Source organism: Vidua macroura, chromosome 6, assembly GCF_024509145.1.
Source record: "Vidua macroura isolate BioBank_ID:100142 chromosome 6, ASM2450914v1, whole genome shotgun sequence".
NCBI classification, from domain to species: domain Eukaryota; kingdom Metazoa; phylum Chordata; class Aves; order Passeriformes; family Viduidae; genus Vidua; species Vidua macroura.
Genome location: NC_071576.1, coordinates 47,700,908 through 47,726,782, shown reverse-complemented (window position 1 = coordinate 47,726,782; position 25,875 = coordinate 47,700,908). Strand labels below are relative to the sequence as shown.

Here is a 25,875-nt window from a genome sequence, read left to right as displayed (position 1 = left end):
TGAAAAATTAACGAGTTCAAGACCTTTACAGCCTCACACAGGCCATCTTCTGCAGAAATAATGTCCTTAATTAAATCATACCTCCTTCACGAGGAGCTGTATTGAGCCCAAAGACAAGGAAGGCAGTCAGGCTGCCTGGTGCTGTACTGGCAAGATGTGGGTGCACTGGGAAAAGGCAGCAGCAGCTCATCCACATCCTCCTGCAGGGCAGAGTGGGGTGAGGAGCCAGCCTGGATTCATTAATTGCTGCCGTGGGGTGGCAAGGAAACCAGCCCAAGTGGTCAGGAGTGGATAGCACCTCAGCAGCCTAGTTAATTAATGGAGTGAAATGGGTGTTTGTACGGTATAATGGGGAAGTGAGTCAGGCACAGCACCACATGTAGATCTATGGTTCCACCCTCCAGCATGCTCAGACCTCTCTTCAGGTCATCTTCTCTTGTGAGCTGGCAAAACTTCAGTGGTCTTCTTCTGGGGAGAATAAATGACATGGAGCAGGGTTAGCAGAAGCCAAATACACTTATCCCAGAGGGTCAGCATGGTTTGGGTGTGGAGGATGTTGTCCTACAACTATTTCCCGAGCAGGAAGGAGATCCACATAGATGCCTGGGTTGGAGGGTCTAGGGAGCTCAAGGGGAGAAGCTCTGCCAGAAGTCCTAGGTTGTGGTTATCTATCCCTCTACCATCATCACCAAGGTGATGTGGAGATCTCTCTTCAGAATCTACCCAGGCACCTGTACCTTGGGAAGGAGCCTGGTGGGTTGTGAAGAACCTTCTCCGGCTTTGGGGAGTCAAGATGCACCAGTTCCCACCTCCGGCACCGCAGGAAACAAGGTGATGGCTGCATCTTTCAGGTGTGCACCTTGGCAGCAGCTGCACATGTTTGAGCAGAGAAGCCAGCACCAAGGCGTTAAGGAAATTTTCCTGTCTGACCATTTGGGAGCGTGATGGCCAGAGTGCTTCCTGAATGGTCAGATAGGAAAGTTTCCCTAACAAAGGATGGACTGTTTGCATTGTGCACTTGAGTCCCCTGTGCTCATGAGGGAATTAAGGCTCCAGTTCTGGGCTCTATAAAAAACATCTTGCAGGAGCTGGGAGAAAAACATCTTGCATTTTTGCTGGGAGAAAAAAATGCCCCTGCGACTGCAGCCAAGCCTGAAAGCATCCCTGGAGGCATGGGTCTGCGGGGCCAGACCCACGCTGCACCCTCTGGGGCAGAGCTAGGCAGGTGGCAGCGGCGGCACTGGGGCACAAGGAGCACACTGCCGGTACTGGGGAAGTTCCTTCGCTCCGGGGCAGAGGTGACCTGGGCTCAGGCTCTCACTGGGAAGGTGACCAGCGGGATATGGGCTGGAGCCGGGACGAGGAAAAAGGGGACATGCAGAAGAACCCAGACTTGCTAACGCAGTCCTGGCAGTTGGGGAGAAGTACTCTTTTCCCTTCCCTTCCTCACGTCTCTTTTGTTTTCCGCAGTCCGACAGAAGAGGCTTCCAGTAAGCGGCAGGGGTGGGGGCAGAGCCCACCCGCACAAAGGCAGCTCCCCACGGGCTCTGTGACCGCTGTCACGCTTTTTCGCTCAAATAAACGCCAGCAGTGGATGACGTGGGGCTGGTGCTCCCCAGCCCCAGGGCTGATTGGTCCCAGCTCAGGTTTGAACGCCAAGGTGTCCTGGCAACGAGAAGCAGAGGAGCCAGACTTTCCCGTCCCCACTCGGCTCCGGGAGCACGGCGGGTGCAGGAAACGACAGGCATCGCGGCGAGGAGCAGCGCGCAGCGCCCCTGGCCCTCCTCCAGGTACCCTCTGTGCCCTCGGGCCGTGCCCCAGCCCATGCCCGGAGCCGGGATGAGTTCCACCCCGTGAGTGTCAGGTGGCCGCCGGCAGTGACTCCGCACGGTGGCTCGGGCGGCAGCTGTGCTCCCGCACAGACACGACAGCGGAGCTGGATTCGGCTGGGACTAGGGATGGGGAAATCACTGGTGTTTGGGGGGCCTTGAAAGTGACCGTTCAGTGGCTTTGGGGAGGGATGCCTGGGGAGAAGATGTGCAGGCACGGGGGAGTCAAGGAGCCTTCCAACAGTTGTGTGGTCAGCTCTTCTGCCCCAAGAGAACAGAGCAAGTGATTTTGGCTAGTTTTGGGTTCTCCTGATTAATCAAACTCACAAAAGCCCTGCAGGGCACCCGGGACTCTGAGACGTGCTAGAAGATGGCTTTACATTGAAATGAAGCAGCTTTTCCTGCTGATAGAGAGCTGCTCTGCTTTTGCCTCAGCGTAACCCTTCTGCATGTCCATCCCTCTGGAGCTTGGGGGTGAGGAGGGAAGGGCGCCTCAGGGCTCAGCTGTGTGCGGGAAAGCAAAGAGCATTGCAGGGGCATGCTGTAAAGAAAAGGCTTTTTCCTCCATCAGGAAGATGTGAGCAGAGATGCGAGGAGCTGGCTGGGGGAAGATGTTTGCCAGCACGGGGAGGCAGCACTCAGCACAGCCCGTTTTACACCTGTCAAAACTAGTAGAGACATACCCATGAAAAATGTGCCAGCCATTAATGACAGGGCACATCCAAGCTGTCCAAAGGTGGAGAAACCATCTCCACAAGGTAACAGCCATCTGAGAGGAGCTTCCTGGCTCAGTGGCAGGTGGTAAGCTTGTGGAAGGGCTGGTGTCCTTCCACTGCATGGATTCAGTGGCACACGTTGAAAAGCAGTGCCATGACTCAGGTCTCACTGCTGCAAGTGGGGGATGGAGAGGGATAACAATGCCAAGACCTTTTGGAGCACAGCTTGGGTTATTTATTAGAGCACAGGGCTAAGACCTGCCTGAACAATTCTTTCTTATAAGACCCAAAGGCATGATGAGACCTGGGGATCCCTCCTAGTATCATGCTCATAGTAGAATGGCAGTTCCTCAGCATCCCAGTGGCAGGGAAAGGCAGAGGGACATCACAAAATGAGCAGGGAATGTTCTGCTGGCAGCATTATTGCTGACCTGGATTCGTACTGATGACTTGGAGGGGCAAGATTAGCACAGTCAGCATGTCCCAGGGCTGTGGGGGGATTAGAGAGGGAAAGGGTCATGCCTGTTACAGACATCATTTTTCTCTGTTTAAGTGGGAATATGTAGCACAAGTTGTCAGTTAAAAAAAAAATATCCTGCATACTGAAATGTTGCCAAAGTTTACAATCTCAGAGTGGTGGGCTTACAGCAGTAGAGACTCTGCCTACAAAACCTAATTACTAGATCTGTGAGAATCAGTGATGCTTTTTGTATCTAAATGAAAGTTAAGAACAAATATCTGTCCCAAGTTGTAAGAGAAGGTTTGACCTAGATGAACCTGAAAACAAATAAACATGAAAATTCACTAAAGGTCAATTAAACAAACTGGATATTTTAATTATTTTTTCAACAGTCATGTTTTAAAATTGAGCAGCTTGGGACTGGATGATGTTCCTACTTGAACCAACAGCTCTCCCTGCTCCAATTAGTTCAAGTAAGACTTGTTTCTCTGAAGGGTTAAGGCCAGTACATTCTTCAGGCTTTATTAAACCCATGAACAATAATGTCAGTCTGAAACCCAAGAGAAGGGAAAACATACCCACACATTGCAGGCCATAAACAGGAACAAATTCAGCTCACTTTGTACCTCCCCAACAATTCAGCCAAGGCAGTTTATGAACTGGGAACATTAGCTCCAGTGAAGCAGGACTTTCCCAGATTAAATAACATGTCACTCATTGAATAACTCATCTTTCCTGGTATTTTATGGAATAAACAGTGTCTGTTGCTTGCTAATAGTGTCTGCTTTTATTTGAGTGGGATTGTATTTTATAACAATCCTTCTGTTCAGTTTGCATATTTGCAGTGACCCCAGCAAGCAAACACTCCAGAGCTGATAGTAAATTCACTCCCAGAGGTTTAATGATGGTATATACTGTAGGAGCTACCAGTTTTAAGGCTGTAGTGATTAGGGTGGGTTGATGGGACACAGGGCAGTTGGATAATTGCTAGTGATGAGCCAGTGAACTCCCAGGTAATTGCACCTTACCTGGAGAGGTGTGCTGGCATGAGCGGTGTTTTAAAGCTGTGAGGAGGATAAAGGACAGTCATTGTCTCCACATGACAGCGCTGAATCATGAACAGGAAATTATCCCTTCTCCTCAGCAAGAAAAAAAAAGCTTGGTCTGTTTTCTTTCCTGTTGCTTTCTTAAAGAAAAGACAGAACTCGTGTGCCTGTCAAGTCTGTGCCCCTTTCTTCCCTTCATACCATTTAAACACTGTTGAGAAGTAGAGATGCTCTACTTGAGGACATCTTCAAGTGTTGTGAAAATGGGTTTTGAGGGAAGGAAAGACAGACATAGTCACTGACTGACCCTGGGAAGGCCTGGCATAGACCAAACCTCAGACACCAGAGAGGCCTGGTAACAGAAGGACCCTGGCAAAGCTCACTCACCAGAAGACTTCAGCATAAGCTCAGATTTCCTCTATAGATGTGAGGTCTAAGCAATCCTGGTTCCTAGGACAGCAGACATCATTAATAATGTTATTAAAGGGAGACAGTAATTTTACTTTTAATGAATGTGGGATCTACATAAGTTGGTGCGGTCACTCACTAGAGCCCCACTGGCCCCTGGGCAAGATTTCTCAAGTCCCAGCCATTTCCATGTATGTTTGGGCTCCTCAGGACATTACTCAGCCTGCATGTATGTGGATTTGGTAGTCCATAAATGGCTACCAGTGTTTGAGGCTGTCTACAGTGCTGCTCCAGTGCTGCTTCAGGCTCCCCAACGCCTGCGGTCTCCAGGCTTGGCACTTTGTGTTTGTTTGCCCTGCATACTCAGCAGTGGAGAAGCCAAAATTGCTTTGCCCTCCCTCCTCATGAAGCAGAGGGCTGGAGACTTGATCCCTGTAATTGCCAGCCTCTCCTACCCCAGAAAGGAGTAATCCCCAAAGCAATGGTGACATTAGAGTCCTCTAATGCTTCTTGAGTCTTCAGCAGCAGGTCCTGGAGGGCTTTGGGAAAGATGCCATAGGCCTCACGTCTATTTTAGATCTGGGAGGGTTGAAGCAAAGCAAGGGGCAGAGACTTGACACACAATGACAGGAGTAGAGCAAATGGCAGGTTTAGGCAGGGGCAAAGGGTCTGACAGTGGTGCTCTCACCTCACCCCAGAGAGGTGCTTTTTGGTGGGTCTGGGACCAAGAAAGCTCTGGTTAGGTGGCTCTTTATCTGCTAGAACCTTTTCATTTTGCCTCATGATTAAAAGACAAAGATGGGGAGTGTGTCTTTTCTCTCTGTGTTAATGAACTTTCCTCTCCCTCTGTAGCAAGAGAGAAAGATTGCAGCAAAACCAGCAAAACAAACTCCATTACAAGACTGTTCCACTGACTGGGAGAAAATAAGTAGCTTGTGCACCCAGAACCTCCCAGGAGAGGGGCTGCTCTTGGTCCAGCAATGATTTAAGGGGCTTATCAAGTCAGAAGTGCTGACAATAAAGCTGTGGCAGGGTTATCAATACATTAAGAATTTTGGGCAATTGGACCAGGTGTTTCCAAGTACAGACTGATAGAAATGATAGTGCTGGTCCAGACTCCTGAAGCTCCATTGACATGCCTGGAGCTACTCTACTGTTATGGCTAGCAATGGGAAAAGGAGTTTAAGCTGTTCTCATTCCGCAGCCTGATCCAAGCATTCGCTGCGCCACCTTCTTTGCTGGCACGTACATTTCTCCAACTGCTTGATGCAGAGGCATTGGTCTGGCAGAAAAAAAAAATCAAACATTTTCTCCCCTGGGATTTTCTAGAGCTGGACAGTCCTTGATCAAGTCCTACTCACTGCACCAAGAGTAGTGCAGGTACAATGAAGAGGGGAGTGCAGGCTGTCAGTCCACCACTGCCTGCTTTAACCAGGCCAATATACAGCTTGGGTGAATGGAGGAATCCTTTCCTTCTCTTACATGTGGTGCTCTTAAGGGAAAGATGTGCTGATCATGGGTTTTCAAACCACTGCCAGATGTTTGAAATTACGTAGTTTAATTGTTGGTGCAGGACCACTCAGTCCAGTGGGTGTGACCTGAAGGAAATCCCTTGAAACCTACTGTCTGGTACGAAGATGAGCACCAGGCTTCACAATACTAGTTTTGAACCTGAAGGTAGTGAGGTACCAGCAAAGATCAGAGCATGAGATTCAGAGGCAGGAACTGCTGAGTGTTGATCCTGGATTTATTGCCAGCTCTTTCTGCTCTGAGGCAAATTATTTAGCTTTCCTTTCCCCTGATCCCCTTCCATCCCTTGTCCAAATCCTTTGTCACATGAGAGTTGGAAAGAAGCTTGCAAAACACCTGCTGAAGTGCTTTGAAGACAGAAAGCAGAATGCACAAATGGTAAGTTGTATGGGCAATATAAACAAACCTTGCTATATGTTTCCCAAGCTAAATGAGGAAGGAGGAGGGGTTAACTGGTGGGTGGCACCCATGTCCTATTTACAAGGTTTGTCTCTGGATCCCTTCGTGTGAAGCAGCCTCTTGGCTGAAAAACAGCTGATAAAGTCACACCTGAGCAGAGGTAGGGGAGGAAAAACTTGTCACAGGAGTGAACTAGGGTGGGTGGAAATTTCCTTTGGCAGGAAGCGGGTAAGTGGTGGTACCAGCAGTGGGTTGGAGATGACCTTCTGGACCACCTCCGGACTTACTGGTCCTGCTGTACCTCCTCTTTCTTGTCTGGTGCATTTTTCCAGGTGGTTGCTATATGGTCTTGAGGGTCCTATGAGATCCAGGAAAGTTCTTCCTGTAGTTGCCATTATCCTCTCTGACACCTTATTCAGGGGGATAACTTCTGGCATTTTAGTAGTCTCTTTGTCCCACACCAGTTTGCCAACGCAAAAAGCAGCACAGCCCCAAGGTTTAAGATTTAATAAGTAAATTGCAAGTGTGCTTTACTTTCTGAACCTTTCCAGCATTTCAGGGTCACATCTCTAACATGTCTTTGCAACAGTGGGAGTTCAAACCTGATGGTGCATGTGTGTGGGCTAAGAAAAGTGAGATATCCACACAAACAGCTACTGTTGAGGAGACAAGGAACACAGCAGATGCCATGAGGGCTGATAGACCTTCCAGGCTTAGCCCCAGACAGGTGTCTTGGGCCTCTTCCACAACACCTGCGGTTCCCTCCTTACTGCTGCTTTTTGCATTTCACTTGTGCTTATGACCTTGCCCTACATCTAGGTTATTCTTGCAGGTGTAACACACTCTGAAGAGCACCTGGAATAGGCTTGCATGTCTGGCCCCTTGTTTTGGCCAAGTGATTTATTCACGATCAGGGAAGTGCAGGTTTAGCAGCCTGGGACCAGGAAAATTCACGCTTTTGAAGCTTTGTAGCTTGGGCAAAAATCGGTCCAGTCGGGATCAGTTGCATAAGGACATATAAGTGCCTGAAGATGCAGGTTGATATCTGCATGCTGTGTATTTTACATTTAAGCTGCATCTGGGATTTTTGTTTCCTGTTTGGGAAATAGGAAGAAGTATTTTTTGTCTCTCCTTTTATTACTGTTTTCCAGCCTGAAAGCTGCTGGGGTTGAAATGTCCCCATATGTGTGCAAGTGTGTGCTGCAGGCCCTGATCTCAGCAGGAGGCTTGTGTTGAACTACACTAAGCCAGCCCTGGAGCTGAGATGCTCTCTAAGCTCTGCAGAGCTGCATGTAGGGGAGGGTATATTTTTCCCCAATGAGCATTTGATTCTCTGCAGTACTATGGGAAAAGGGACGTATCTGTGCCACCTGGGTGTTCCTCCATCGCTTGCTGGGGCCGAGCAGCACCTGCTTACAACCAGTGCTTTGCCTTGGAAGCCCCTGAGGGCTGCTGAATGTATCTGCTGTCTGGTTTATCCCTTAGTTAGTCTGCATGTGACAGCCTGGGAGATTATTGCCCCCACCATGCAGCTTGCCAGACAGATGTTAGAGATGGTGATGGATATATCTGCTCTCAGATTAAAAAACAGTTTAAAATGCATCCCCTGCCAGCTGTGGCCCCCTGCCCTGTTAGCTTTCAAGTGCTCTCTGGAAGAAATCCTTCCCTTTTTTTTTTTTTTTAACTCAGCCCTACCCTTTCCTGCAGCCTTCTTGTGCTGTTCTCTGCCTGGCAAAGCCCCAGCAGCAACCCCCGGGCAATGTGGCACGTGTAGTGGAAATGACTTTGGCTGACTGGGATGGTTTTGCAGGGAGTCCAGGTGCTGTACACAGTACAGTGGGGAGGAGAAGACGCCTCCGGATGGAAGTTAGAGATCTCTTCCTCCCTTTTTTCTCCCGAACCCAGCAATTCAGTGGTTGTGTCAGCATAACTTGATAGCATGGGGATAGAGAGAACCTGGAGCCTCCACAGCACAAAGCAAAAGCCTCAATTTGCTCTCATTGCCTGTTTCAGGAAACTGTCTCCTGGTGATAAAGGGAGAAAAAGAACTGCATGGGGAGGACACCACAGAACAACTCCTTCAGGGGGAGAGTGAACACTTTCTTCTCTGTGTTGGACATTTGTATACTAACTTGTCCTGCCCTGATGTCTCTACATGGGCAATCTTGCCCTTAGCATGGGTTTTCCCGACTTTTCTCAGGGACCTTGAGAGCTAGTCATCCCCATGCTGCCTTTCCAGGGCTTCTCATCATGCCAGAGCCTGTAACAGCAGGCTGTGCTGCAGGTTTAATTCCTTTCCTCAGTTTGCCCTGCAACAGTGGCAGGATGTGCTAGTCACCACAGTCAGATTAAAGGCGGTAAACTGCCCTTTTGCTGAAGTAGATGTAAAGGTCTAAGGGCAGCAATGCTGAAAAAAAAATACCTCCTCTCTTGGTAGGAAATGTGGGTGAAAAATTCTGTCTTGATGTTGATGCTGTTGGGACAGGGATGCTGGGATGGCAGCCTTAGTGGGAGATGGCTCTGCCTGCATTAGTCATGGTGGTGGAGGGGAAACCTGTAACATAAAAATATAAATTATATGTGTTCAATAGACAGATAAACATTACTTCTACCAGCACTGTAAATCAGGCCTATCTCCCTACCTCCTCCCAGATTTTACCAGACTAATATGGAATTTTCTGCGCAATACTTATTTATCATTACTACGTCTTGAAGGAATTGCATTTTCAAGCAGCCAGTGACTTCTTTTTGTCTAAAAACTGTTTTCCCCTGAAGTCAGCTCAGAGCACCTGTCTCTTGGAAAACCAGGCCCCTTTAAGATGTCTCAGGCTGCTTTGAATCACTAATTGCTTCTGAATAGGCAGGCCAAATGTTTTATCACTTCAAACTCCCATAGCAATGCAAATCTATACAGCTGAGAAGCCTCTTTCCATGCACGGGGGTGATGGGTAAAGATAAGGATTAAAAATAGAAACAAATTCAGCCCGGGGGTCCTCTTTGTTCCTCCCTGCCCTCGGTGGGGTTGCCAGGGCTACATTTGTTCCCCTGCATCGTTTTTGGATGAGATCCAGTGCCCCTTGAATGCAAAACTGAGAGGTACAGTGGCAGGAGAGGGCTGGATGAAGTCCTAGGTACATACATATTTCATTGCCCATGCCAGGCTCTGTGTTGTTTTCTCTCTCTGGTTTCACAAAGGTGGTGTTTTCTAAAACTCCCACTTGTTGAGGGCGACACAGTCCAGGCTTCATCCCGTCTAAAGTTTCTGGCTTTTCAGTTGTTTCCCACTCTGCATGGCAGCCAGGCATATTTCCCATGCCTGGGGGGAAAAGGGGGATGCTTGGTAGGTAAACAGGACTCGCCAGAGTGCTGTTTGGAGGGAACTACATGTGCTGTGACATGTCCCCCTCGGGGTTGCTGTGTGTGTTTTGGGCTGTGCTGGCTCACACACGCTGCAGGAGATGAGCAGCCCTTTGCAAAGCCTCACTGGCATAGGGGCTGGTGTGACTTCTTTAAGTAACCCACAGCCTGAAGGCAAATATTGACTATTAAGAGGTGGAAGATCTCAGTAATCAAGGGCAGTCTTAATCCCCCTTTTTGCTTAGGTCGCCTGTTATTAGAGCTGCCTGCTGTGTGCTGAGTACAGCTATGCTCAAAAATTGCCAAGAGCTCAGCATTATGGAAGCAAAAGCCAATTTACCGACTTTCCAATAGAAAGGAAGATACATGCTGAATGTGCATCTGTTGGATGATATTTCTGTTTCAGGCATGCCACTAACATACAAATGGAAAAGCGACTTTGCATGATTTATGTAGTTACTAGGAAAATCTGAGTTAAGTGATACTTTGTAGAGTATTGGGTACTATTTATTCTTAGCAGACTAGGTTTTAAAATCTATTTTCTATTTATCTCCCCAAATGAATTCCAGTTGACATTGCCTATCCTACTTGAGTACTCTGGACATGAAGAGCAGATAAATATCCTGACAAAAACATCTTCATGTAAAATCAATAGCTAATAAGAAATCAGTCCCTTGAAGATTATAGCAATTTATCTTTAAAATTAAAATAAAGACTGCAAAATTTTGTCAAAGATGAAAACAAAACAAAATAATTTCTGCTCTTCTTTGTTTAGGTATTATTTGTGTGTTTCAGGTACATATAGGACCCAGTTAGGACTTGATCAACTAAAGATAACTATTGTTATCTTCATTGTACTTTTAAAAGAGACAGCTGCTTTCCCACCAGACTGGGATTTCCAGGGAGGCACAGAGGAACTGGAATGGTTTTAGGCCTTCAATCCTGTTCTCCAAAGACCTTTAACTCAACAGGACTGAAACTCAGGCTTAAATCCTGCAGGGGTTTAAGTCTCCAGTGTTGGGTTCCAGCTCAGTTACTGAACTGGGGTCTTCATACATAACCCTGGTCTTCCTGGCAGGGAAAAAATATTTTAAAAGAAAGGTTTTTAATATAAAAGGACAATTAGAAACTAGAAAGTTTGCTTGTACTTTACGAACTTAAGTGTAGAGGTGGTCTTAGATGTCCAAGTCAGTACCAAAAGCAATCCAGGCTTTGGACTCTCTTTATTTCTGCCCAAGGTCCCCACTTGGGTACCAGCAAGGCACAGAGCTGGTGCAAGACTGTGCTCTGCTCTGACGCCTGGCACCAGCAAAGCAAGGTGTGGGAGAGGACCTCCAGTGCTGTGAAAGGGCTGTGAGGCTGAAGATGTGGGGCTGGCTGTGTAATGGGGGGGATTCTGAGAGCACAGCCTGGCAGGTGGCTTCTGAGGCATGGTGTTGGAAAAGCAATTAGAGGCCAAATGGGAATGGCACAGGTAGAGAGCAGGAAAGGGTGTCCTAAAGGGTGGAAGCTGTGCCAGGCTCAGGTGCCCTTCCAGCTCGAAACTGGGAGCCCAGGCAGGGAAGGAGGGGAAATAGCTGGAGCAAGAACCAGAAAAACCTGCTCACACCAGCCTGGGATTCACATTACTCATACTGCTTTAAAACAGGTCAGGTTTGCTTTGGTTTCCAGGTAAAAATGGCCAAACTGCCTAAGGACTGTTTTCAGCTCAGCTTAGAGCAGTTCTGAGCTCCCGTGTGCCTGCTCACCGTGTCACTGCTCCCATGCCCTCCTACCCATCACCACTGCAAGGCCTTTCCTGGGATTTAAGCCTTTCTAAGCAAAGGCTGGGCTACAGGCATGCACAAGGACATTTCTCAGCTCACCTGAGGGGTGGTAACCCTGAGTGGTGGGATCACATCTAGGCACTCTCGCCTCCTCACCTGCCACAAACTTTGGAGCTCACACAGCAAGTTTGCTGCTTGAATCTGGAGATGCTCCCCATTGCAAAGGAAGAGTGGTCTGCCTCCCCCAGATGCTATCAGATGTGAGTAGCTCTTGGCAGTTGTGTGAGCTGTCCTGCTGCAGGTCTCATCCACAGCACTAGGGTCAGCCTCACATGATTTATCAGGTGATTATAGTCAACTTCAACTAGGTGTGAGTAGCAAAGATGAAACCACATTTTTGTTGGGAAGGAGGGGAAAAGGAGCTAACAGAGTTAGAAATCAGATTGTCAGAGGCTAATGGCTGTGCCTGTTTATTAGGCAACAATAACAGTAATTTACCTCTGAATCGCAATAATTCATCATAACGCTTCCCACCTACCTCATGAACCCTTGCTGCATATCTCACCCCTCTTGTTCAGGGATCTGAAAGCATTTCATAAACATTAATTAATTATTCCTCCACACCCCTGGAAGCAAAGTAAACATTATGCAAATTTTGCAGCTCGAGAAGCTGAGCTCACCTAAAGAGATAATAACTGAGCAGGGGTGCAGGAGCCCAGAGTGCAAGCCCCTATCCCAGCTTCGACCAGAAGCACCTTTCTGCAGAGTGCTCTGCAACGTGGGCAGGCACTAGGGGCATGATCCAGGGTAGTTCAGTCCTTCATCCGTGCACGTTCCTGTGCTTGCCACCATTTTCAGATGGCAGGAGAGCTGTAAAATGGGTGAGTGCTGCTGCTGCCTTGGAGATGTCTCACACTCATCACTATCTCATCACCTTCAAGCCTCCACCACAGGGACCAGGCACCTGCCAGTGTGTGAAGCACCTGCCATTATTCACAGTAGGACTCTCCCTTTTTTTAATGACTACGTTAATGACCCTAATCTGTCGGTATGAATGTGGTTAATCCCACAGCTCTAGGGACGAGTAGTTCAGAGACGTTTCCTCTCCTGCCTTCCCTCACCTCACTTTGCATCCTAACCTAATGCTTCAGCACTGAGATGAGCTAGTGAGACCTGTGCTAAAGCAGAAGCCACTGCCCCTGAACTGGCTTGAAAATCAGGTTGCTGTGAGTAAATATCGAGGATACAACAGTTACAAATCTGGCCATCTCTCTCCAGTGTCTCAGCTAAGGGATGTGACATGTGAGAGACATCCTGAAACAAGATGCTTGACGTTAAACCTGTGCTCAAGTGCCTTGATGGATCTTGGCCCTTGAGGAGCCTGTCACCCTGGATGTGGTGACAAAGATGTAAATTAAGGGAAGGATGTCCCCTGCAAATAATGAGCCTTGGCACTGGAGGGAAGGATGAGACACCAAAGGTCCATGCCAGGCCAGCCTGTTGGGAAGGGGAATTTCTTTCTTCCCCTGAAAGCAGTTGACTTTTGGAAGCTAAATGGGTTCCAGCATGAGAGCAGGAGGAGGGTCATGTTTCATAGACAAGTCATGGTGGATTAAATGTAAATGAATCTGCAGTGTGATGGACAAATGGGATCAGTGCCGGGAACCCCAGCTCCTGGTGGGGGATGGATTAGTAATGGGTACTGGTGCATTTGCACGCAGGGAGGGAGTGAATGGCAAGGCAGAGAGGTTTCCAGCATTGCCCTGCCTGTAGCACTGAACGAAAGAGACATCTCTGGGCTCAAAGAAGAGAGGTCAAGCCTAGATAAACACCAGCTTGGTCCCCCATCAGAGAATCACTGAGGCATGAAGAAAAACTTTAACAGCTGCAATGCTGCTTTTGAACCTCCTAGTAAAAGGGAGGGTCAGGAGGTCAAAACTTTCAATGCCTCTGGAAAGAAGAGGACTTTTCTCCACAAGCCTTTGAAAAACCGAACTAAATTAGCATGACCACACTGCTAAATGCTTGGGAAACCTGAACTGCTCGGGTCACAGGCTACCCGAGCAGCAGAATGGCAAAGAGCTGTTGCATTCCCATACTCAACAGCCATAATTAATGAGGCTATTTCCTTGGTGAAAAGCAGGTCTTCTGCCCAGCACCTGGATGGGAAACAAAACCTTTCGGGATGTGCCCTGGGCATCTTTTCTTCTCCTGATACTGTTGCCTTTTCCCCTTTCTGTTTCTCCCATCCATTTTCTCTCTCTCACTTCCATCCACCATTGTTTCAGTTGTTTTTTCCTCCCCTGCTCCCAATGTCACACAGCTCAACTCACTGTTTGAAGTGGGGAATAGCAATGAAGTTGTAATGATCTAGCCGTGCTCTCCCCTGGGGTTGCTGAATGGGAATGCAGGAGCTCCAACCTAACTAGATCACATTTTTTTCCTACTTTTTATTGCAAAAGGGATATGTAAGAGCCCTCTTTCTCATTGTGAGTTATTCACTTCCACTTTGAAGGTAGATTTTGCATTTTTGGACCTTTTGCAGGAGCCATTTTAGCAAAGACCAGGCAATGCAGACTTCTGGAGGATGTAGAGACCTGGAATTTTTGTCTCTGACTCTATCATGGGTTTTATATTCATCTTGTACTGTGAGTGGGCTGGGCACCACTTTTCAGGAGACCCTTTGCAGGTCTCCCTTTACAGCTCCCACCACCAGAGGTATGGAAAGCAGAGAGGCATGTGCAGACATTGCAGTGGCTGTCAGTGCTTTTGGGAAAGGGCTGTCTGCCTACACAGGGCAATCCAAAGACATCAGACCAGTGCAGCCAAAAAGTTTACTGATTTGGACTGCAATCCTGCAGGCTGCTGGTGGGCATCCCCATTCCTTGCAGCCACAGGAGACAAGTGCCCAGCAACTTTTCCAGGCTTGCTGCAGAAGCAGAAAGAACACTCCCTTGAATAAAGCAGGAGAACAGGAAATACATCACATTTCAGAGGCCAGAAGGCCTGCTCTTGAAGGACAAGAGCTCATCTACCCACCAGACCAAGGTCTCTCCTTCCTGCAAGCCTGAGCCCAAGCAGGGTTGTGGGTGGAAATGAGGGAGTACAGTCTGTAGTACACTGGCAGTCAGCTGCAGGGCTCTGCAGTGCCAAGCCCCAATTTGGCTTTCCTGTGATGCTGCAGGATCTTTTCTTTCTTATGTCTCTTGTTGTCCTAGAAACAGAGGAAAAAATTCTTCCAGAGAAGTCCTTTTTGTTACACTTGAAGCAGCATCTTCTGTCTCTCACTAAAACAGTGTATGGTCACAAAATAAAACCCTTGCCAGAAAATATATAGCAAGTTCAAAATCTTCCTAAGAAACCTGGAAAAACTTAATACCCTCCAAACTTTCCCAAAGCCCTAAAAGTATAGCAAGGGTCAATGGGCAGTTTGTAACACTGCAACAAATGTATGTTGAGCAACAGAAGGCAGTACTCTTGTGTGTATATATATACATACATATATTTTTTTTAATAGATGTAATTATATGTATTATTTATACATATTGTTGAGAGAGAGAGAGAGGTCCTCACTTCTAGCTTTGGATTACAGCTTTTCAAGTAGAGGGTGTTTGCTGGAAGCGAAAGTCAACATGCCCTATGGTACTGGCCACTTTTCTCTCCTGGGGCCAGGGCTTTCCTGGAAATGCTGGGATTTTGGGGGCTATTGTCTTTATTTGAGAGAGAAGCTCATCTTCTGGGGAAAACCTGCCCTTCTGGGTGCTCAGCCAGACAAGAGATGCACTAGGTAATTTCTCTGAGGCACATGAAATGTTGTAGCTGTGTCAGGAAAGGATAGTGACTGACAAATTTCCTGAGGCTTGCAGGATCTGGAGGCACACTCCCAAGGCCTCAAGGAGTCCATGGCAAGGGGAGAAGGAGAGGAAAGCAGGCAAGAAGGTTTGACAGCCATGATGCTGACCCCATCCAGCTCCTGGGGGAGCAGAGGATGTGGGGCACCTCTGAAAATCTGGCTTCCCATTCTTTCCTTTTAGAAATGGGCCTGAAAAAGAAACTTTCCTCTACTTTCACCCCCACCAACCACAGCTCAGAGGGTTTTGGGTTTGTGCCAAAAGCCAAAACCCAACAGCTCTGCAGATTCGAGTGCCTCAAATACCCATTTTGCTCTCATGCCCCACACTGACCAGGGACCGTAGCACCAACTAACACTGCTGGGCTTGGGTGGCTGTTCCCGGGAAGATGTGCTCTGCTAAGAGAGGCTATAGCTGCTGACCTGCTGCTCACCCACAGTACATTTGTGCTCAGGAGGGGGTTTTTGTGCAAACATATTCTGTATCTTAAGAAGCCTCAGAACCAGGACACTTCTTGTTGTGCTCCTGAGCACAGCAGTGAGACAGCATCATCTTCTTTGGGGAAACTCAGATAGGATTACTATCTCATCTACTGCTGGAGAGACCAAAGGACCTGCTTGGTTATGATTCAACTGCTCAGGATGCTGAGACAGCACTGCTCTCCTCCCTAAAGCAGCCTGACTGCTCAGTGTACAATGAGGACATGACTTTTCAAAACTCTAAGGTAGAAATCCCTGCAAGGAACCAGTGGGCAAAAACCCAGAAATCAGCTCAGTCATTATTCCTGGTCAGTCCCTGAACATGGCCTCAGCATCACAGGAGCTTTAAGAATAAATCTGAGACAGAGCTATGGCTGGAGAAGATGGTCCATGAGCCAGTCTGGCAAAGCTCACCAGTGTGAAACTAAATGTTGGACATTTTTATCCATCTTAATTGATGAAAGGTGTGGAGAACTCTTCAAAGGGTGAGGAACCAAGAGACCGTGCAGACATGAGAGACAGAGTTAGTTTATTTCTTTTTCACGGTAATAATTTTACACAAGAAAAGAGATTTCTGAACTTTTTACAACCTACTAAAGGTAGAAAGATTTAAAACTCAAAATCTTTTCTTAAAAGAAAGGCAACCATCCTTGCTAGTGGCAAATGAGCCTCTGCTCAGCTTGTATCTGATTGGGATCTCAGAAGACTGTCCAACCTATTAAATAAGATATGTATCTCCTGAGAACAGGCTTTGTTGTTTTCTTTTATTGATCTTTGTTCCTCCTGTGCTGTAAGGTCTCCAGGGCATGGCCTGTGTTACGGAGCACCAGATGTACTATCTGATTTTAGGAGATCATAATTATGAGGAATATGTCAGAACAACAGAAAACTTCATTTAAAAACCCAATTAAAGCTGCCGAGTGACAGCTACGGACTTGTGTGTTGCATCACCTCCTAATCCCAGCAGCTTCCATGTGGAGAAGGGAGTAGTTAAAGATGTCATAAATCCTAGATAAGGATATAATAAGGTCTGCATGAGATGGGGATTTTTCCAACCATAAGTTAAAATTAGCACACATTTTGTGGTGGAGCAGCAAACCTAAGATTTGTTTTGGAGCAGTCACCTCGGGATCCAGGGTCTGATGGGTGGGTTATCCTTTCTTGTGAGTGGTGGGACATTTCACAAGACATTCTGCATAAAGAAATATAAAGGTAACTGCGTGTCTGGCACGGGTTGCACCAGCACAGGCTTTGCTGGAGCACCTTCACCAGTAGAGACCTTGAGGATGGGATTCTGATGCCACCACAGCCATCCCTGTTGCTTGGGGGACCATGGAGGAAGGACACTGGCATGCAGGGTGGGGGGAGCTTTCAGGTTGGTTTTTTGAGAGTTAGGATGGGAAAAGGTGACGGAGAGAGGAGGTGAGAAGTTTCCAAAGCCTCCAGCATGGCAACAGACACCTGCTTCTTCCAAAACTGGCTGAACCTGTCTCCCTGCCGTCATCTCTCTGCAGGTTTAGGGCGTTCTAAGCCCCCCGCTGGCTGAAGGGCACGGGGCTCGAGGGCTGCACCCTCCTCGTGCACCAGGCCAAGCTCTTCTCTCCAAAAAGGGGTTGTTTTCTCTGTTCTACTCAGGGACCTGCTGGGGCAGGTGGAGGTCTGGGCCCTGCTGTCGGACAGGCTGAGCACTTCCAGGCAGGAATGAGCCCGCACATGTGGCCCCACAGAGCCAGGAGTCAGGGATAGGGAAGTACAGGGTGGTTTTGCTTGGTTTCTTTTTAGGAAAGGAGATTTTAAGTCTTCTTTAAAAAGATTATAATGTTTTCAGATTTTTTAAAAGATAAATTAATAACCTTTTTAATTAAAAGGAGAATCAATACTTTTAAAAAGTTTTTTTTAAATATTTTTATTTTTATTGGAGAATTTAAGACTTTAGGGGGAAAATGTAGAATTTATGAGTTCTTAAGAAAACAACCAAAAAGGAGAATTTAAGGCTTTATTTTAAAATGAGAATTTTAATATCTTGGGTTTTTAGAGCAATTGTATGACTTTTTTTCAAATAGAAGATTTTAAGGTTGTTGGGGGAGGTTTTAAAATAATTTAAGATTTTTTTTTTTTTTTAAGGAGAATTTCAGACTTTTTTTGAACAGCCGAGGTGATGCAGGGGAGTTTCGTGTGTGGGGCGGGGCTTACCTGGTGGGGGCGGCGCACACCTGGCGGGGCGGGGCGGGGCTGGCGGCGCGCGGAGGGCGGGGCTGAGGCCGGCGCGGCTCCGCGGTGCGGAGCGGAACGGCCACTGCCGCCGCCCAGGAGAGGAGCCGGAGCCGCAGCTGCGCTGCCGTGGCCGGGCTGGCGGCAGGTGAGTGCGCACGGGCGCGGTACGGCAGGGCAGGGCCGCGCCCAGTGCTGCAAAGCAGCGGCAGTCGCAGCCGGACCGGTACCACCGGGAGCGGCCCCGAGCTCGGGGGCTGCGGCTGAGGCGGGGCCGCTGGCCGCGGGTGTCCGCGGAGAGAGCCGTCCCCGGGGCAGCCGGCGCCTCATCCGCCTGACAGGGCCCACCGGGGCGGGGGGCAGCCCCACGGAGCTGCAAAGTGGGGCAGGGGCGGCGAGCAGCTGGCTTGGGGCAGGGCGCCGCAGTAATCCCGGATCCCGTAAGGAGAGCCCGGGCTGGGGTGACTGGGAGCGGCGTTCGGCACTAGCGAGACTCCGAGCCCCGCTGCCACCTGCCCGGTGACGCCCCTGTCGCTCCCCGGTCGGTCGAGCAACCGGGTGGCTTTGCCTCCCGCCTGCCCGAGGCACCCCCAGCAGCACCGGCCACCAGCACGGTGCGGCCGGGCCCCGCTGGCAGGAGCAGCACCACGGCCCCACCGGCGTGGCAAACACTGTCCAGAGACCCCAGCGGAGGAGCCGAGGCGGCGTGGGGGTCTCAGGTGCCCGTGCCAGGAGCCTCCTCCCCTCGCATCCGTGGGGCAAAACCGCACGTCCTTTCTCCCTTCTGAGACGTCTCCGTCTCCCCGAGGAGAGGAGTTAAATTCCTCGATAAGAGCCAGGCTCCAGCCGCATACTTCTGATGCCTTCCGTGAACTCTGCCGGCAGGTTGGCAGGTTGTTTCGTAACTCCACTTGTGGCCTGCTGCGGGGAGGAGGAGGCGGGGGGAACGGGACACCAAGCTCCTCTCCTGGCTTTTTTTTCCCTGCCCTGCAACAGCACTTTGTAATTGCAGGTTAAAAACCCAAACGTGCGTTCACGGGTACCGTACAGAAGAAAGGGTCACAGCCGTGCACCTCTCACTCCGAGTGGCTGCCTCAGGCACAGCCCATGGCACTCCCCTTGGAATGGCTGATTTCAGGAGAAATTAGGCGGAAACTAGTGAGAAATGGTCGAAAGAGGTGAGACGGGATCTTTGGGTGCTCCTCGCCGTGAGCCGGGGCCAGCTCCCCGGGATGCCGGTGCTAACGGCGCGGGCCCGGGCCCCGCGCTCTGCCGGGACTTGCCAGGCAGGCACGGGCCCCGGGAGCGTGTGGGAGCACGAAAGAGCTCTGCTGTCAAATGCTGGGGCCCTGGTGCCTGCCGGAATTGAGCAGCAGTGCTGCACACACACCTGTCAGCTCACCTCGAAGGGCAGCTCTGTGGGGAGCTGCATTCCTCGTGAGGCAGGAATTGCAGCTCTTCTTATGGAGAAGAGAGCAAACCGTGAGCACATGCTGTATCTGCAGTGGGTAGGAGTGGGAATGCTGCTTGTTTTCCTTATCAGGCAGTACCAGTGGTGTCTTTTCAGGAAGGGGCTGTGGGGAAGGGGGGATGTTCTTACCTTCTGTTGATGCTGTTGGAATGCCTGGAATCCTCCCACATCCCTGTTATCTGCTGGGGGAGCCTGAGCACGATGCCTGGACTCCCTCTCCACATATCTCTTCTGGCTTCCCTATGCCCTCTTGAAAGAAATGGCATGGAAATCCAGAAGCTGCCACAAGTGCACACATCTTCCTGAAGCCTTTCTTCCACCCTGTCATACAAAGTTGTGAGGCCAGGGAGTGCTGCTTGCAGCACCTGCGGGTGCCCAGCACTCAAAGCATTGAGTACTGCAGTTCCCAGGATCCTGTACTATTTCCTAGCAAGGGCATGCCAGTTGCTCTGAAATACAAAACTCTTTGCAAATGAGTGTGAGAGGAACATGGAAATTAGTTTTACCCAGGTCTTAAAGAGGCAGACCTGAGCACTAATCTGGCAGCATGTGTGTGTTGTCTGCCTCCATAGTGGAGATGTGTCCTGTGGTTGCCTTCACTGTTGCCACGTGCTGCAGGGAAATATTGCTTGAGTGCATCTGCATGGTCCACACTGGATAATCCTTTCCATGTTTTTCAGCATTTCTCTGTCCTGTCTTGTTCATGTCATCTTCAATAGGAAAAACCTCCAGTGGTGGCACAGAATTGACCTTCACCCATGTTCTGTTGTTTCTCCATGTGCTGGGGAGGGAATGCTTTGGGAGCAATTCCAGACAAAGAGTTAATCCTTTCTGGCTGGGAGGCAGTGATGTGTGTGCCAAGGCTTCAGAGCAGAGTATTTTCTGGAGTCATGCGAGGTTGGGTGCTGTGGTGAGCTACGGAGAAATCCAGGTGCTGTTTGACAGTGGGTAGCTCTGTGCCCCAGATTAAACAAAGGCATGAGAACACTTTAGGTGTCAGCTCTGTGTGTATGCATTGTTTTCAAGAGCATCTTTTTAAAGGATGTTCTTCCATCTGCTCCAACTTGTCTATGCCCTTGCAAACCCGTGTATTCAAATTAAAGCTTAAGCGTGGCCCCACTGAAGGTTTTTAACAGAATCCTGTTGTTGTAAAGGACTGCTAACATTTTTGTCCTTCCATTTTTTTCGATGCCAAGTTCAGGAGCTCCTAAAAGTGGCTGATTGTCTGGCTTTTTGTGGGCTGGAGTCAGCACTTTCTTGAGGGTTGGGGTGCTTCCAGCTGCCCCAGGCTAGTCATCTAGAATAACTTGTTGCCTTAAAAAGAAAAAAAAAGGGGGGGGGTACGGTACAGGGGAGAAATAACCTGAAACACTTCTTAACCAAACACATAGGTGGAAACTTCAGGACAATTGAGCCATGAAGGCTTCTTTTGCTGCTACTTCCTAACCCTGCTACAGCACACAGAACCTGCTGGAGCTCATCTCTGGAGCCTCATGCTCAACCCTTCTTGTGTCCCCTCAGGTGCTTCCTGCATGACAGTGGCATGTCACAGTGCTCTCAACAGCCCTTTGGGGTCCAGAGCCTCCCATGGATGTCCTCCGTAGTGTTAGACCTAGCATTGCACTCCTGAACACAGCGGGGACTTTGGAGGCACCTAGAGCATCCTGCAGGAGAGTAGCTGTGTTGGCAGGGAAGCCCAGTGCGTGGCAGCCTCCCCTTTGCTCCCTGTTATTCCTGCCAGCCCGGGTAAACCATTGGCACCCAGGTGGTGTTGTGAAGCTGTCTGACAGGGAGAGCACTTGTAGGGTTCTTGCTGGTTTAATGGTTCCTGCTGTGAACAATACTTTCCCCAGGAAATATGAGTGTGCAGCAGGGAGCTGGTCTCTGCCTCTGGACGCTTGCCTGAGGCAGCTGGTGGTGTGCAGCAGGTTGGATAAACACCATAGGCATCTCTTCATAAGAATAAAGATGGGTTGTGTTGGGTTTTTTTGAGGCTTTGTGGTTGCTTTTTTCACTTGCCAGTTTTTATTTTCTTTTCCAAGTTCTGGCAACGTTTGGAGGTGTCAGCACTCCTTTCTGCTAAGAGCCAAACATACGTGCAGTGTGAATGCTGTGTGGACCTCTTTGCATGTTGTGATCAGTGCTGGCTGGTTCCTGCAACACAAACACATACACACTCTTCTCTGAGAACAGCTTAATTGTCAGAAAGCAGCTCGTGGTCTCCCTGGACTCTTGACCAGTATGCCCAGGTCTTTGCTTGATGGTTTGTGCCTACAGAAAGTTAGGTGTTTCCCAGGCTTGCTCTGAGGTCATCTCTCCTTCCTCTTCTCCCTGCCCTGATTCCTCTGGGAGGGGACTTTCTCAGGGCAGCTTGTCAAGTCCTTAGGGTCCCATCCCAAAGGAGTGCCTCTGCAAGGCTTTCCCAGGGCTAACCCAGCCTGGGCACAAGGTTGTACCACATCATACGTGATCCAAGGTATTTGGATCTCCCAGTCTGGGAGGGAAGCATCATTGGGACTCAGGAGTGGAGGTGCTAGAAACATGGCTTTGAATCTTTGAGATGCTGCATGCTGACAACTAGCTGTCCCTCAAAACTCCTTCTCAAGTATTTTTTTGACTGCCTTAATGCAGTTTGAGGATTGCCTAGACTGAGACATTGGATTTGGTATTGTCCTCTTTGAATTCATTAGGCTTTTTAACAACCTGCTGAGAGTATAAAGAAGTTGGGCTAGGAAGTTTAAAAGTACGTTATTTCCCCAAAGCGACCCCATGTGAGCATTAGCTGCATGAGGATTAAGTACCTAAATGCTTCAGGAGAAACAATGTATTTTTATTGAGTCTCCCACTCTGTGCAGGCAGAAATGCTGGTCCAGTCCCCAGCTCATGTTCCAATCCCATTTTGATCCTTCAGGTATCAGTAAGGGTTGGCCCTATATATGGAGCAAGAGATGGAGCCCTTTGCTGGCATCAAAACCCCTTCAGCCTAAAGTCCAGCAAGGCAGTTTGGGGGAGTGGAGTTGGTCATGCAGCTGTGATTTCCTTCACTTGTTGTAGGACTCTGATTTGTACCCCTGGATTGATGTCCCAGATGCACTTGCCTCTCCAGAGATATGCTGTGATTTTACTGCTTTAAAGAGCTTATTGTCTCTAGGTGGGTTCAGGCAGTGATTGATAGCACCTCCACCTAATTAGTCATGTGCCAGGTAGTGTGAAAGCAGAGACTTCTAAAATACCCAAGGGTCTTATCAAAGGTTTCAGCCAGGATTCATTCTGAGTCCCTTGTTTATTTGTCTTTGTGTCTGAGCATGTGAGAGAAATGAACCTATTCAGCTCTCTGCAAAGCGTCATTAAAATCCTTTTTAATCCTACAAAGTTATAAATAAATATCCATGACAGCATGTACCTGCATATTCATCTGTGCATCCTCTACTCTGGACACCCAGCAGTGTGTCCTTGACACATGGCTGCTTTCTGAAGCAGGGTAGGAAACTGCAAGTTATTCTGGAAATGGAGAATAAAATCTGGAAGGTTTATCCCTAGTTGTGCATTTGTGAATTTGTTAATTACCCTCTCCTGTAGGAGGAGAATTGGAATGGAAAGAGGATTGCTGGTGGCTGACACCAGCACTTCTAAAGGAGGCTGAAAGGCAGGTTGGAGGGACAATATTTGTAGGTCATTTGGCTTTTTTTATGTCCCTGGTCCTAGTTGCAGAGCCTGAATTTTCCTGTAATCCTATGGGGATGAAATTCTTGATTACTTCAACAGGAGACAGGGAGCATATCTGTCTCTGCTTGTATTCTAGGTGGTCAAGGCTCATCTCATCCTCTGGGCTGGACGGGGCAAGCATCTCAAGGAAGCTGCTCTTTGAGGCTTCTTTCTGGCTCTTCTGGAGGCATTGGGAGAGAGACGTCATTGGTTGGGTTTTCCCTGTTTTGGTTTTGCCCTTGAAGGTGGTGGGGAGTGGGGGGGAATGGAAGTTCTCTTCTTTGGCTGGGGAAGAGTATGTCCAAGGCTTGAGCAGGCTCTTGCCTCTCAAGATTCCCTTTTGTGTTCTGTGTGGTGAGAAATACAAGCTGTGTTCTGACGTGGGGGATGGACTATGTGTCATAACAGGGGAATACTCACAAATTGCATCGTGCTTTTGCTGATGACCGACTGCTGTGGAAGATGAACACAGCAGAAATTCTGGACCTGCTGGCATATTAGTGCCATGTTTGTGTTTGTGTGGATGCTTGGGTAAGTACTCCTCAGAGCTTGCCTTTTAGGAGCTGGATTGTGAGTCATGCCCTAAAGATGATGAACCTAATCTAGATCAGCCTAGAGCCCCAAGATGTGTAGACCTAGTCTTGCCCCTGGACTGGGGGCAGAGCTAGGTCCATCCTGGTCATGGCATCAGGGTGCACTCAATTGCAAAAGAAAGAAAAGAGCATGGCAGTGCAAAAGCCTTTCCTCTTTCCCCTCTAATCTACACACTGTTGCTAATTTTGCTTCTCCCCCTTGGGAAGAACCTACAGATTTATTTCCAGCTGCACATGTGATGTCACTCTTCACATGTGGGACCGGGGGTGATGGTCATGGTTACAAGAATAGCAGGTGCTGCTAATGGTTCCCTTGCAAACCTTCATGTTTAGGGCAGACTTTTTCCTAGCCTGTCCTGCCAGCTCTCTCCCCGTGAACAGTAGTCATTAGTGCTGCAAGGGAGAAACACGATGTGTGAAGGTGCGAAAGATGATCCTTCCGCTTCCAGGCTGAAACGCTGTAATGTGAGTGTGTGCAGTAGGTGGAGGGGTGTTTTTGCTGCTTTTAATTTATAATGAACTTTTGGTTGGTGGCTCATCTGTGGGGTGGACTGACTAGTAATCATCCCTAAAATGTCACTGGCTGTGATTCTTCATGTTTTCATATGACTCTCAGTGCTGACCTGGCACGGCCACAAATCTTAATCTTATCTAAGAGGGAGAAAAGGTCTCCCAGTTTCTTCACAGTGCTGTTTCCGTGTGGGTCTGATGCTGTAGCAGACCAAAAAGCTTGGGTTGAAAAGCAGAAATCCTGGCAGGTGAGGGTGGCATGGAGTGAGTGTCTTTGACATCAGCCATGATGTGAGCCTCCCTCCCCTAAATCCCTGCCAAAGGCCATCACCCTGAGGACTGTCCCCATTCTGCGTCACAGCTCTCGGCAAGATTTGTCCCTGACTCTTCCTGCCCTGCTCAACATTGGCCAGCCTCCCCAGGCATGTTAGCATGGGTCTGTAATTTTTGGGAGGAAGTGGAGCAGAAAATCTCTAAGCCTCTATTTTTCTCGTAATGGGAGGTTGCTGGTGGTGCTTATGGCTCTCCAGAAATGTCTCTTTGGACAGTTCCTGCAAGATTGCAAGATCCTTGTGTGGGACATGTGCCCTTTTGGATTGCTAGAGGATTTTCATGGTGGTCTGTGATTTCTGGCTCAAATAATGCTTTAGCTCTTGAGCATGCAAATGCCACAAGACATAGTTTTCCTTTGATCTCCTTTAGTGCAAAAAGCCCTTGAAACATGGATGTAACTTTTGCTGATGCCAAGTGTGTATTGTGTGCTGTAGGATGCCCCCAGCAGAAGCTGCTTGCTATTGAAAGGCAGCAGACCCTTGGGAGGTGTTTGGGCTCAGATCCATCCACACATCTCTGGTAAAAGTGCACCTTCAGGTTAAATTACCGATTTTGGTCATTTGCCAATTTTTAGGGCTTTCTGTCAGGCACAACATATCAGAGTAGGGAGGTGGATGAGGGATGATGGGTGAACTGAGGCTATGGTGCTATTATGGCCACCCCTAAATAAGTTGCCTGGGTGTGAATTAGAACCCCATCCTGGCTGCTTCCTTGCTCCTGGGTACTTGTGGCTGCCTTGTGTAAGGGCTGCTGGCTTTCCTAGGCCTGGGGTGTGAGGCACACCCTCCCTGTGATGGTGGAAGGATGAAGAGCTGCCTCTCTGGGCTGTGACCACTCTGGTAGGACTTGTTTGTCACCTCTTGAGCTTGTTTAACCCCTGTCAACTCTTTGTGCCAGGAGGAAGTAACCCATGTGCTGCTCCAGTTTGGAGCTCTGTGTGAGTGTCCCAGCTGCACACTGATGGCCCCCATGCTAAAGGACAGGACACTGCTGTCTTTGGTAGGTGACCCTCTTGGCTGCCTTGTACCAGGCCAGAGGATGTGTTCCTTCAGGATCCTGGAGCTGGCATTCCTGAGGACAAGCTGGAATAGTGGAAAGGTCATGCAGCAAGTGGCTGGGGCTTTGCCTGGTGCTCCCAGCTGTGGTGGCAGTGACCATGAGTGGTTGCCAGACTCTGCTGCATGGACAGCTTGTTCAGAGATGTGGATGGA

General features: G+C 48.9%; 1 protein-coding gene across 1 annotated transcript in view; it reads left to right on the top strand.

Moving 5' to 3' along the window:
* Nucleotides 1-727: 727 nt before the first annotated feature.
* LOC128809465 (ras association domain-containing protein 8-like) overlaps nucleotides 728-25,875 on the top strand; it is a 34,644-nt gene continuing 9,496 nt past the window's right edge. Inside the window, exons 1-2 of the mRNA XM_053981480.1 lie at nucleotides 728-831; nucleotides 1,471-1,790. Coding sequence (XP_053837455.1) covers nucleotides 794-831; nucleotides 1,471-1,790 — 358 coding nt within the window. The 5' untranslated portion in view covers nucleotides 728-793. The remainder of the gene's footprint in view (nucleotides 832-1,470; nucleotides 1,791-25,875) is intronic.